The sequence below is a fragment of the Carcharhinus amblyrhynchos genome, chromosome 26 (genome assembly GCF_965287045.1).
Source record: "Carcharhinus amblyrhynchos chromosome 26, sCarAmb.v2.hapA, whole genome shotgun sequence".
In the NCBI taxonomy this organism is placed as follows: domain Eukaryota; kingdom Metazoa; phylum Chordata; class Chondrichthyes; order Carcharhiniformes; family Carcharhinidae; genus Carcharhinus; species Carcharhinus amblyrhynchos.
The window spans coordinates 40,372,905-40,386,831 of record NC_137349.1 but is presented as its reverse complement, the minus strand read 5'-3'; the positions used below and the strand labels follow the sequence as shown (position 1 = coordinate 40,386,831).

The following is a 13,927-nucleotide window of genomic DNA, read 5'->3' as shown; positions in this document are numbered from 1 at the left end:
CTGAACAAATAATTTTAAAAAGCTGCAATTACAGAGCCTGAATGAGAAATTACATTTAAAAATCCAAATGGTGAATTTTCCAGCTGTGTGAAAGCATGAGGTGTTTTCTGAAACACATTTGGCCTTTCTCGGGGTCGTGGGTGTTTGTTGTAGTGTTAATTACTAATAGAAATGAGATTTTTCATTCAGAGTCATAATGAGGTAGTTTGTGGGAGGCAAAAGTGCTTGCAACTTCAGAAAATGTTGAGTAGTTGCTTAAACTGTAAGTCTCCAAAATTAAACTCTCATACAGTTGAAATGCTTTTTTTTTATATTTATACTGGCTTCATTTACTCATTGGTAAGATTGAATATAATTTCTGCCGAGCTATTGATACATTTTTATGGATCACAGTTCAAATGTGAAGCATTTAGCATTACAGCTTGCTTATGGTAAGTGAAAAATCGTTTAGAAATACAAAGTATGTATTAAAGTTGTTTTTTGTTTAAAGCCCTCAAATTTGCACTTTGAGGATTAAATTGAAATGAAGATATTTTGCATTGCTGACAGAATGTGTAACCAGCTTGTTAATTCGTACAGATCCATTTGGAACGTTGGACCCCTTTGGAAGTAGTGCCTTTGGGAGTGGAGGTTTTGCAGACTTCACCCAGATGTCCAAGGTAATATATAGTTTGAGTCTCAAAGTTTTCTGAATGATCTCCTTTGTATTTGAATCAGTTAATTTCTCCTTGCACTGGTCACAGAAAGCCAGAATGAAGATAATTCCTCTTGTGTGGCTGATACTGTAGGAAATGGTTTGGGAATCAGAAGTTCTGGAGCTGGTCAAATTCCATCTCGTCATAGATGTGTGCAGATGTGAAAGTGATGGGTAGCTTTATAATTGGACATTTTGTTGTGGTATCATTTAGAACAGCCTTTGAGATACTTACAAGAAATTTAGTGTATTAGGGAAAGATCATACACCTTCCCTTGACTGAGCGACTGATACATTTTCCTAAGCTGGTTGTGAAACTGATGTGCAAAAGCAGCCCAGCAGGCAGCCTTCATTGTGAGAGAGTGCTCGGTGCCTTGTCACAGAATTGGTTGGGCATTTGAGGGCTTAGTGGTGAGAGAGAGAGATCATGCCTGTGGAATTTTATGGGTATAGTGCACTGGATTGAAAGAAGCACATGCAAATGACTGAGTGTTGCTAGCTCTGGACAATGGTGTGGAAACCAGCAAAATGATCCGTTTGCTATCTTTGTATGGAATCTGCTGAGCAAGAGCAGGAAAAGAGGGTGATGGAATGATGAATAAGGGTATCATGAAGAAAAGACCTTCAGAAAGCAGCGAAAGATGCAGATGGTAGTGGGATACTGGTAATTCAAAAATGTAACATGACAGATAACAAATTTGGTGGGATATCAGTTGAGGACATGAAGGAACCATTTTGTTCTAAAAGGAGGAGCTTAAATTATGGTATTTGAAAATGAGGAGGAATAGGCATTTACTGAGAGGATGTGGAGAGTGGTGGGTGAAGGAGAGGCAGTGTGGATATAGAGAATGAGAGGTGGCAAAGAAGGGTGGTAAAATATAAAAAAGATATTACAACAGCTCGAACTGAAAGAGGAGCCCTGGGAACAGATATGAAGACCGAGAAACTGAGAGAAAGGAATGGACACTGAGAGAAAGGAATTATAAAACCATAAATGAGAAACAGAGGAAGAGATTGGGGATTTTCTTTTACGTAAGGGGATTGTGTTAGGTTTTGGATTGCCTGACCACAAATAGTGATGGACGCAGAATGCTTGGTAGCTTTTAAGAGGGAACTTGATAAAAATTTGAAAAATCTGAAATGAGAGGAATGGGAGCAAAGTGGACTGCTCTTTTAGTTGGTCAGTATTGGCATGGGAGCCTGAATGGCCTCCCTGAAAGCTGTAAAAACTCTGCTTCGTGTTCGCCATTTACTTAATTTAATTCTGATGGATTTCAATATTAAAATTCATGGCTCATTTTCAATCATTGAAAGGAATTTTTGGAACTATTAAATCCTGAAATTGCTTCAGTATTCTGTTCCATTTTTAGTTAGTGATACAAAATTGATATATAACAACTCCCTTAAGCACCTTCTTTTACCAGTTAGTGACTCGGTAACACTGGCCCCTCAAATCTGTTCCACTGTTTAATAAACTCCCGATCAATCTGTAATTTAATCCATGTATCGTCTTTGCCTCATTTCCTATAATAACTTCTGTTGACAAAACTCTAACAGTTCCAGATTTAACATTAATAACTGATCTTGTGTCAATATTCACTGTTTAAAGAGAGTTCCAAACTTTTACTATCCTTGAAAATGTTCCTAATTCCGCTCCTGAAAGCTCAACTCCAATTTTAGATTATGTCCCTAAGTCTTAGACTCCCAATAACTGGAAATAATTCATCTCCATCTGCCCTATTTGTTCCCCATAATACATAGACTACTTGGAATAAATCACCCCTTAACTTCTTAATTCCAGGGAATGCAACACTGGTTCTTGCAATCCTTCCTTGTAAATTAATTCTTGGAGTTCAGGTATTATTCTGGTAAATCTACACCGTACTCCTTCTATGGTCAATAAATCCTTCATGAGATTTAGTGTGCTGAACTCTCGCAGTCCTCCAGATGTGGGTCCAAACTGACTTGCCATACCTTACCTTCTATCCTCTTTTGTTCTCACCTTCTAGTTGGAATTTAGCCAGCATTCCATTAATCTTTTCATTATTTACTATATTTGTTAATGGATTTTAATAATTTATGTTCATGGTTGGTTGGGACCTCCACAGCCTCTGACTTTTCACTGTTTACAAAGTACTTTGTCCTATTCTTTCTATGTCCAAAGTAGGTGGCCTCACATTTACCTACACTGAAATCTATTTGCCACAGTTTCACCCATTTATTTAATCTATTCATATCTTTTTATAATTTTATGAATCCATATATAAATATTTATATATTATGCATTTACATTTACATAGAATCCCAAAGTGCTTTACATCCAATGAAGTACTTTTGAAGTGTTATCATAGTTGCAGTGTGATACACCCCTATATGGTTTCCATCCCAGGATTTTAAAGAAAGCAAGTGAGAACATTGCAGATGTTCATCAGGATTTTTTTTCATTCATTCATGGGACATGGATGTCACTGGCTGACTAGCATTTATTGCCCATCCCTAGTTGTCCAAGGGCAGTCACAAGTCAACCATATTTGCTGTGATTCTGGAGTCACATGTAGGCCAGATCAGGTAAGGATGGCAGATTTCCTTCCTAAAAGGGACATTAGTGAACCAGATGGGTTTTTATGACAATCAACATTGGTTTCATGGTCATCAGTAGATTCTTAATTCCATATATCTTTCAGTAAATTCAAATTCTACCATCTGCTGTGGCAAGATTCGATCCCAGGTCCCCAGAATATGGCTGAATTTCTGGATTAATAATCTAGTGATAATACCACTAGATCATCAGCTTCTCATCTGTGCAATGTTTTGTATGCTTTTTGTTTTATCCTTATGTCTCCCATCTCTCTAATCATCCATGATTGTTTTTGTAAGTAGGATTCTTACAGAACCAGAACATTTCTTATGTTCTTATGGGTCTGTTAACGAGGAAAGCGATAGATTATCAGTGGAAGCTGTTCAAAAAATAATTTAGGGTGACACACTTTAGAGTATAAACTGGTTCTGTAAGAATCCTACTTTGAAGGCAGCCTGATCTAAACCTAGAATCTTAGCTGTTTGGCATTTCTCCTGTTCAAACTTTACCATATTATGATCACTAATGGGTAAATGTTCATGCTCTGTTCAGTCGCTAGCTAAACTGGCTGATTACTAAAATTAGTATGGCTTGCCTCCTTGTTGGTTCTAGGTTATTTGCTCCAGAAAACTATCTTGATCACATCCGAGAAATTCACTACCTTTCTGATATGCTATTGCTTTCTGTGATAATCAGAATCATTCCTTAAAATCATTCTGCCTTTACCATGTGCTTGGTTAATCTCTAATTAATACATATCATTACTTCACAGCAGTCACCAAGGGATCTATGTACAATTTATGTTAGTTTTTTAAATTGTTTTTTCTTAATTCTACCCATAAACTCTGCACTGCCCGTCTACCTCTTTTGTATATTCTCTTGTGTGATTTGATCCTTAATCACTAAGGCTACTACTTGTACCCATCTACCATTTTCCCCAACTTTCTTTGGGGTTTATAACCTGGCATATTTAGTTCCCAGTCCTGAACACCTTGAAGCCATTTCTCAGCCATGGTTACTATGTCATATTCTCCATGTTGTGTCTGTAATTCATTCACTTGATTCTTTATATTGAGTACATCTGTACAAGGAATACTTGGTCACACAGTTGAACCTGTCCTTTTGTTATAAAGCTTCCCTCACACAAGATTTATTTTTCTTTCCTGGTTTAATCACTTTACATCTTTTAGCTTTTCCTTTAACTGTACTACTTTTAAGCACAATTTCTGTCTCTTACTGTACTTTATTCCCTTTTGTTTGTTTTTGAGCAATTATTCATACTACTTTTCTATTTGTGTCCTCTCCAGCCCCCATTTACTAGTTTAAAGCCTTTGTGACCACCTTTCCTTAAAGTACAGTTCCTGTGCTGGAAGTGGTGACATGGTCTGATGAAATGGAACCCCTCCTTACCATGCTATTTCTACAGCCACGTATTCACCTTCCAATATACTCTTTTCCGACAATCGACAATGCTTTCATGGTCATCAGTAGATTCCAGTTTTTTTTAATTGAATTCAAATTCCACCATTTGTGGTGGGATTCGAAACCAGGTCCCCAGAACATTAGCTGAGTTTCTAGATTAGTAATCCAGCGATAATACCACTAGGCCATTGCCTTCTGTTACGTAGCTCCATTTCCTGAAATCTCAATGGGACCTTGCCTGCTCTTTCCCCATTTTGTTGGTACCAACACAGATCACAATGATAGGGTCTTCCCTCCCCCTTCTTTCAGATATTTTTCAAGTTATTTTGAGATGTTGCTCACCCTGATACCCATGATGTGGAGATGCTGGCGTTGGACTGGGGTAAACACAGTAAGAAGTTTCACAACACCAGGTTAAAGTCCAACAAGTTTATTTGATAGTAAACCCACTAGCTTTCAGGATTTGCCCCCCTGATACCTGACAGACACAGTTTATGTGACCTCAATCCTCTTGCCCACCTGCTGCCAAATTATTGAATTCATTACAGCTACACATTATACTTGCCTCTGCACCCAACTGGCTAATTGGTCAGGCTTGTGCTCCAGGCTGTTATGTTGGCATTCTAGCAGTCTGTATTGACAGTCTTTATTCATAGCAAGTACTTTATACCTACTGGATAGTAATGGTTACTGAATGTCCTTATTCTTTACCTTATCTAGCTTTCAGTCATCTGAACATTATTGATCATGTTAACCACATTGAGAACCTGTACCCCTCAATGATCTGTGACTGACATCTGGAGCAAATGTTCCAGATACTGTTCCCCCTCTCCCTTAGATGTCACAGTATCCCAAACTTGCAGTCCAGCTCAGTGAGCAGGAGAGATCAGAGGTTGAGATATCCATTGCAGATTGCTTGCTGTGGACTCATACTCCACAACTGCGGTCAAAATTCTCAATCAGCTTTGCCATAGCTTGATCTTGATATTTTATTATATCTACTTCTTGCACTAAGCAGTAAAGAACAAAAAAGCTTTTAAATATTCACTGTCTTGAGCTTATATGAATCACTTCAAGTCATAGAGGCAAAAGCAGCATCCCTCCTTCCCCTCTGCACTGAATTCCCATGCTCAACCAATTTCCAACTTTTGCATTCTGTTTACAATGAATTCAATCACGACCAGTGAGTCATAGAGGTTTTCAGCATAGAAACAAGCCCTTTGACCCACCTTGTCCATGCCAGTCTTTTTTTTAAATCCCTAAGCTAGTCCCAATTGCCCGTATTTGGCCCAAATCCCTCTATACCCATCTTACCCATGTAACTGTTAAACGCTTTTTAAAAAACAAAATTGTACCTGCCTGTACTACTGCCTCTAGCAGCTTGTTCCAGACACTCACCACCCTCTGTGTGAAAAGATTGCCTCTCTGGACCCTTTTGTATCTCTCCCCTCTCACGTTAAACCTATGTCTTCTAGTTTTAGACTCCCCTACTTTTGGGAAAAGATATTGACTATCTAGCTGATCTATGCCCCTCATTATTGTATAGACCACTATAAGATCACCCCTCAGCCTTCTACGCTCCAGAGGGAAAATGTCCCAGTCTATCAAGTCTCTCCTTATAACTCAAACCACCAAGTCCCGGTAGCATCTTAGTAAATCTCTTCTGCACTTATTCTAGTTGAATAATATCCTTTCTGTAATAGGGTGACCAGAACTGTACGCGGTATTCCAAGCGTGACCTTACCAATGTCTTGTACAACTTCAACAAGACATTCCAACTCCTGTATTCAATGTTCTGATCAATGAAACCAAGCATGCTGAATGCCTTCTTCACCACTCTGTTCACCTGTGACTCCACTTTCAAGGCGCTATGAATCTGTACCCCTAGCTCTCTTTGTTCTGTAACTCTCCCCAACCTTCTACCATTAACTGAGTAAGCCCTACCCTGGTTCAGTCTACCAAAATGCATCACCTCGCATTTATCTGTGTAACTCTTGTTGTTTCAGTGCCGGTTTTGCACCATTTTATATATATAAAACAACTGTATGGTCTATTCATAAAAAGTCAAGAAATAGCACTGTCTGAAACCCATCTATTTTCCAGTTCTCCTGTGAAGGCTGCAATTTAGAAGTTTATAGAAAATAGTTTTCTGGATATATAATTAGAATACATGTATACTAACTATTTCTGAAGTTGTGCTAAAAAAATCTTTATTTTAAAACCCTGTTGCCTGTAAGTGGTTTAATTTTAATGTATTTGAGGAAGAGCTTACAGTCTGTGAGGAGAGTTCCTCAACATCAGCTCAGTTTATTTAACTCAATGAATATTGCATTTATGTTGTGAAAATCAATCACCTTTAGAATTGAGGTGATTATCAATTATATGCCTTTGTAATAGTTCTGTAGAAGATACCCAACAACACAGGACCACAAGGTAGGGGATGGTATCACAAGTTAGCCCAATTCCAGATGGATTTTCCTTTTGAAGATAAGCATATGATAAACATGCCTTTAATCTGGGTATAGTGGTTGAGAGCAAATGTTAGTAATCTTCTGATCCTACACAACTGTAAAATTATTTTCAAAGCCAGTAACAGTGTTTATTTCAAAGCTTGTACTCGGCACTGTCTACAAAGAAGGTACATGGGAAGGCTGAATGTTCTTCTCCTGCTCCTATTTTCTATGTTTTCTAGACAGTTTGGTTGCTGCCATTTTAAATTTGTCTGTAAGATTCAGTGTATTTGCCACATGGTTATAATGCAGTAATTATCAATAAGCAGGAAAGGTGAGATTTTCCAGTTTTCGTTCAAGAGTGTATGTTCAGGTAAAATACAAACCTCAGCACTTGTTTTCCAAATCCCTGTTAGTCTTTTGTGTTGGACATGTAAATGACAAAGCTGCTTACGGCAAACTAATTGTGATCAATAGAAACTTAATATCGTAAAGAAAACTTTTGTTTTGCTTCTTGAAGATTATGTTTGTGCTAGGATTGGGTTGCCACATTGTTCAGGAGCTTGTCCTTTTTATGTGGAACCTTATTCGTTACCCTGCTGGAAGTCCATTGAAACAACATCCATACACCTTCTCCTGCCTGAGTTATTTCCTCCAATAGTTGATTTTTTTTTGTAGACGTGACATATCCTTTACAAATCCATGTTGACTTTCTCAGATCTCAATTTTCTTTGTGCTCGGACATTTTATCCTTAGCTATAGATTCCAATAACTACCCCACAACAGATATTAGACTAGAAGGTTCATCATTTCCTGGTTTCTCTCTCTCACTCTTTAAAGCCAGCCCAAATTGCAGTAACATAAATGTCTTTGCATATTTCAGTTGTATCCACCATGTATGCATATGTTTAAATATGCTACTGACCCATTTCCCTGTGGTGGTCTATCCACATTAATCTGGGCCAATTCTGCCTGAAATAAGCTGATTGAAATTCTTGCCTTGACATAACTTTTACCTGTGTACATCAAATAATTCACCACACTGTACAGTACTTAAAAAAAAGACTGAGAAACAGTTCTTACAAGTTTGTAGAGTGTGACTTGTTTCCAATTCAGCAGGGGTAGGTGGAGCCCTGAAAGCAGAGTTTTCAATTTTGATGTTCGTAATTGGAAAGTTAAATACGAGTCCCGATATTAATAGTCATATGTGTGACTGTTGGGTGGTACAGGTTCCCAGCACTAATGAAAGTTAAAATTAGGTGAGATTGTCACATCACAGACTTGCCCAGAAGATAACATAGAGCAGGATTTCCTATTGGTTTTAGCACATCTCTCCCACTCCATTGTACAAGATATCATATTCATTTTACTCTGCAATTCTATTCTGTTAATGCACAGGCTCAATTACCATAAAGCCCTGCAGCTAACTTATATAGAGAGACTTTCTTAATCTCCTATCGGTTGCCAGGTTTGTTTGTTTCAGCAGATCCCTAGCAAACATTTAATTTTCAGGACATCTCAAAGCATTTTGTAAATCCCACTGTTGGACATGGCAAAAACAAATTCAATAATCTAATCATTTGTGCCTTGGCTCCAGAAAACAATGACTATTGTTGTCAGAACAACAAACCTCTGGCTCATTTGTGTTATTTAGGAGGTGAATTTACAAGCCTGTGGCAGATTCTAATGGATTACTTTGGAAGTGCAGCCAGCAGCATATCTGGAAACTAATTTGCACATCCAAAGTCTCACAGTATCTGTTTTTATAATGATGTTAATTAAGGGAGGAATATTGGTCTGATACCAGGCAAATTCTCCTCTTCAAACAATGTTGTGAATTTTTATTTTTTTTTTCAAGGACCTCTGTTTAATATCTTACTCAATAGATGTGTTGATGTAATATTTATAAACAAGTTATCAATTGGATGAGAATTGCAGGATTTAAATATGTTCTATTAGTTTTAAATGTGTTCTTTTGTTTCATTACTGTCAATAGTGGTTTGAAAACTTGGTATTTGGAATCTGAAATTAACAGATCCTTGGGTGTATCCATAAGACTCTAATGCCATTCAAGGATTTGCAATGTTATGAACTGTTGTAGCTCAAGGCAACAGTTTCTGTATCTGTTTTATTGTCTGAAGTGTATCATAAAAATGCACAAATGGGAGCTATTTTATTTCATCATGGTCAGAATGAGGTGCTTGGTGGTTATGTACAGGACTGGCAACTCAAAGGTATAACCATAACCACCATATGACACATTGCAAAAACAAATTCAATAGATTGAGCCATTTGTGATCTTGTTTCAGAAAAGGATGAACATTGTTTAAGAAAGAAACCACTGGCTCATTTGTGTTGTTCAGGCAGTGAACCTACCAGCCAATGGCAGGTTATTAATAAGAACATAAGAACATAAGAAATAGGAGCAGGAGTAGGCCATCTAGCCCTTCGAGCCTGCCCCGCCATTCAATAAGATCATGGCTGATCTGTTGTGGCTCAGTTCCACTTTCCCGCCCTCTCCCCATAACCCTTAATCCCCTCTCTTATCAAAAACCCATCAACCCGCTTCTTAAAAATATTTAGCGAGGCAGCCTCCATCACTTCAACGGGCAGAGAATTCCAGAGATTCACCACCCTTTGAGTGAAGAAGTTCCTCCTCAACTCCGTTCTAATACCGACTAAAGTGCCTGAGCCACTAAAGCTGACATTTCTAGTTTGACCTATGTCTGAGAACAAATAAAAACAAGTATGTCAGTAATCAGATCTGTAGTGACGGTGCCCAAGGCTACATTTCTTCCCTTCTTGGGCTATGACTGGAGCTATAGTTCCAAAGACTTAGTTGTTCTCTCATAAACATTGGCCCCACAAGCAAGTTATGTAAACCTTGACGATGAATGTTGATGATCTATTCTGTGTGAGAAAACATCGCACCCAAGCCAGTCTCTCTTTCTCTCTCTTTCTATGTAGGATCTGAAATATCAGTTGATATTTTCCTCCTTTTTCCCTCCCCTCACCACCTCATCCCATTCTGAAACCCCAGGGAATTTTAGCAGCCTGTATCAGCTACTTCCATTAGATTAGAAGAGCTAGAGGGTAATTTAATAGTGACAACAGTGAGACAGAGGTATAGACTGTGATTGACAGGTCTCAGACGAAAAGGGAAAAATACAACACTAAATGTGATAACTAACTTCCCACCTTACATGTTTTATAAACTGCAGCTCATCCAAAACTATGCTGCTAATACTTCCAGTTCACCCATCAGCCCTATGCTCATTGACCTGTATTGGCTTCTGATAGGTAGCAACTTGATTTTGAAATTCTTTCTCTTTTTAAATAATTCCATGCTTTTGTCCCTTCTTATCCCGCTAACCTCCTTGAGTCCAATAGTCCTCTTGTGATATCTGTGCTTCTCCAGTTCAGGACTGTTGCATATTCTTGAATTTCACCATAGAATTCCAACAGTGCATTGAGTTTACACCAACTCATCAAAAGCGTATTCAACCCAGTCCCTTCTCTCCACCCTATCCCTGTAATCTAGCACATTTACTGTATTTGGATTGTGGGAGAAAACTGGAACATCCAAAGACCACTTTGGCAACTAAGCTTTCAGGCGCTTGAGCCCTAGATCCTGAAAATCCTTCCATGAACCTTTCTGTCCCTCTACCTCTCTCACCCTTTAAAATCCTGCTTAAAACTTGCCTCGTTGACCACAAGCCTTCAATGCATGTCCTATTACCTGCTTGTATACCTTAATATTAAATCTTGTTTGATAATTCCTTTGTGAGCACTTAAGAATGTTTTGCTACTTTGCAGGTTTTTTATTCATGAACATTGTTGTTTTTGACCTCTTAGCTTTTCAACTACAGCCATATTTTATTTATATCTGCAATTTTAATGTTAATTGAAATTGCAATTAGCTCTCAATCCACAATCACTTGGCAGAATATGCTCTGATCTGTGTTTGGCTTTCACTAATAATCAGTTTTCTGATATGCATTTCTGGACCTGTCCCATAATATTTTTAGGAATCATTTGTAAAGACCATGGATGTTTCCAAAGTCTTTGTCAAGTGGGGTGCTATTCTTCTGAGCAACTTATTATGCATTCTCTTACCATAGCAATGTTCCTGACTATTCAGTTTTGGCACTTAATGGCTGGTTCCATAGTGCCATCTTCAAAGGGGACCCCAATCTGCACAAGAATTATTCCCCCCCCACCAAAAAAAGCACTGGTGCACTCTTCCACCCCACCTCCCCTATACATCCAGACATGAGGGGAACATAAGAAATAGGAGCAGGAGTAGGCCATCTAGCCCCTCGAGCCTGCCCTGCCATTCAATAAGATCGTGGCTGATCTGAAGTGGATCAGTTCCACTTACCCACCTGCTCCCCATAACCCTTAATTCCCTTATCAATCAGAAATCTATCTACCTGTGACTTAAACATATTCAATGAGGTAGCCTCCACCACTTCAACGGGCAGAGAATTCCAGAGATTCACTACCCCCTGAGAAACGAGATTTAAACTAGATTTGCAGGGGGATGGGAACCAGAATACCAGAGCAGATGGTGGATTGGGGGTAAAAAGACAGGTTAGTTCATGCAAAATCACAAATGGAGTGTGGTGGAAATAATCTTTTGAGGTGTGTCTATTTCAATGCCAGGAGTGTTGTGGGGAAGGCAGATGAGCTGAAGGCGTGGATTGACACGTGGAAATATGACATTATAGCCATTAGTGAAACTAGGCTACAGGAGGGGCAGGACTGGCAGCTCAATGTTCCAATGTTTCAGGTGTGATAGAGGCAGAGGGATAAAAGGTGGGAGGAGTCATTGTTGGTCAGGGAAATGTTACAGCGGTACTCAGGCAGGTTAGATTAGGGAGCTTGTCTACAGAGGCCCTTTGGGTGGAGCTGAGAAACAGGAAAGGTGTGACCACATTAATGGGGTTATTATTATAGACCCCCCAATAGTCAGTGAGAGTTGAAGGAGCAGATCAGCAGAGAGATAGCTGACAACTGCAAGAAACAGAAAGATGGTAGGGGATTTTAATTTTCCACGTATAGATTGGGATTCGCATACTGTTACAGGTTTAGGTGGGGTAGAGTTTGTGAAATGTGTTCAGGAGAATTTTCTACATCAGTATATAGAGGTGCCAACTAGAGAGGATGCGATATTGGACCTCCTATTGGGAAATGAGTTAGGGCAGGTGATGGATGAGAGTGTGAGGGAACACTTTGGATCCAGTGATCATAATGCCATTAGTTTCAACCTGATCATGGATAAGGATAGATCCGATCCTGAGGTTGAGGGTCTGAACTGGAAAAAGGCCAAATTTGGTGAAATGAGAAGGGATCTGGGAAGTTTGGATTGGCACAGGCTGTTCTCTGGTAAGGATGTAAATGGAAAGCGGGAGGCCTTCAAAGGAGAAATTTTGAGAGTGCAAAGTTTGTATGTTCCTGTCAGGATTAAAGGCAAAGTAAATAGGAATAAGAAACCTTTGTTCTTGAGGGAAATTGTAACACTGATTAAGAGGAAGAGAGAGTTGTATGAAATGTCCAGGCAGCAAGAAACAGATCGAGCAGTATAAAAAGTGCAAGAAGCTACTTAAGAGGGAAATCAGGAGGGCTAAAAGAAGACATGAGGTTGCTTTGCTAGACAGAGTGAAGGAAAATCCAAAGAGCTTCTATAGGTATGTTAGGAGCAAAAGGATAGTGAGGGATAAAATTGGTCCTCTTGAAGACCAGAGTGGTAGACTATGTATGGAACCAAAAGAGATGGGGGAGATACTAAATGGGTTTTTTGCATCCGTATTTACTGAGGAAATGGGCATGGAGTCTATGGAAATAGGGCAAATAGGTAGGGAGGTCATGGAAGCTTTACAGATTAAAGAGGAGGAGGTGATGGCTGTCTTGAGGCAAATCAGAGTGGGTAAATCCCCAGGACTGGACAGGGTATTCCCACGGACCTTGAGGGAGGCTAGTAGTGAACTTGCAGAGGCACTGGCAGACATATTTAAAATGTCAGTATGCACAGGGGAGGTGTCAGATGATTGGAGGGTGGCTCATGTTGTTCCGTTGTTTAAAAAAGGGTCCAAAAGAAATCCGGGAAATTATCGTTCAATAAGTTTGACGTCGGTGGTGGGCAAGTTATTGGAAGGTGTGATAAGGGATAGGATCTACAAATATTTGGATAGACAGGGACTTATTAGGGAGAGTCAACATGGCTTTGTGCATGGTCGGTCATGTTTGACCCCGTTACCAGGAAAGTGGATGAAGGGAAAGCGGCTGTCTGCCTGGATTTTAGCAAGGCCTTTGATAAGGTCCCTCATGAGACATTAGTTAGGAAGGTTCAGTCACTAGGTATACATGGGGAGGTAGTAAATTGAATTAGACACTGGCTCAATGAAGAAGCCAGAGAGTGGTTGTGGAGGATTTCTTCTGAGTGGAGGACTGTGACTAGTGGTGTGCCGCAGGGATTGGTGTTTGTTCCATTGCTGTTTATCATCTATATCAATGATCTGGATGATAATGTGGTAAATTGGATTAGCAAATATGCTGATGAAAGAAAGATTGAAGGTGTAGTGGACAGTGAGGAAGGTTTTCAAAGCTTGCAGAGGGATTTGGACCAGCTAGAAAAATGGGCTGAAAATGGCAAATGGAATTTAACGCAGACAAGTGTGAGGTATTCCACTTTGGAAGGACGAACCAAAGTAGAACTAGAGGGCACAGCCTCTAGGTAAAGGGGGGGTCAGTTGAGAACAGCATTGAGGAGGAACTTCTTCT

General features: G+C 39.3%; 1 protein-coding gene across 9 annotated transcripts in view; it reads left to right on the top strand.

Moving 5' to 3' along the window:
* The window catches only part of eps15l1a (epidermal growth factor receptor pathway substrate 15-like 1a), a 380,478-nt gene that overhangs the window by 235,079 nt on the left and 131,472 nt on the right, over window positions 1-13,927 (top strand). For all 9 annotated transcript variants that reach the window (XM_080212644.1, XM_080212650.1, XM_080212643.1 and 6 more), the window contains one exon: window positions 580-659. In XM_080212644.1, coding sequence (XP_080068770.1) covers window positions 580-659 — 80 coding nt within the window. The remainder of the gene's footprint in view (window positions 1-579; window positions 660-13,927) is intronic.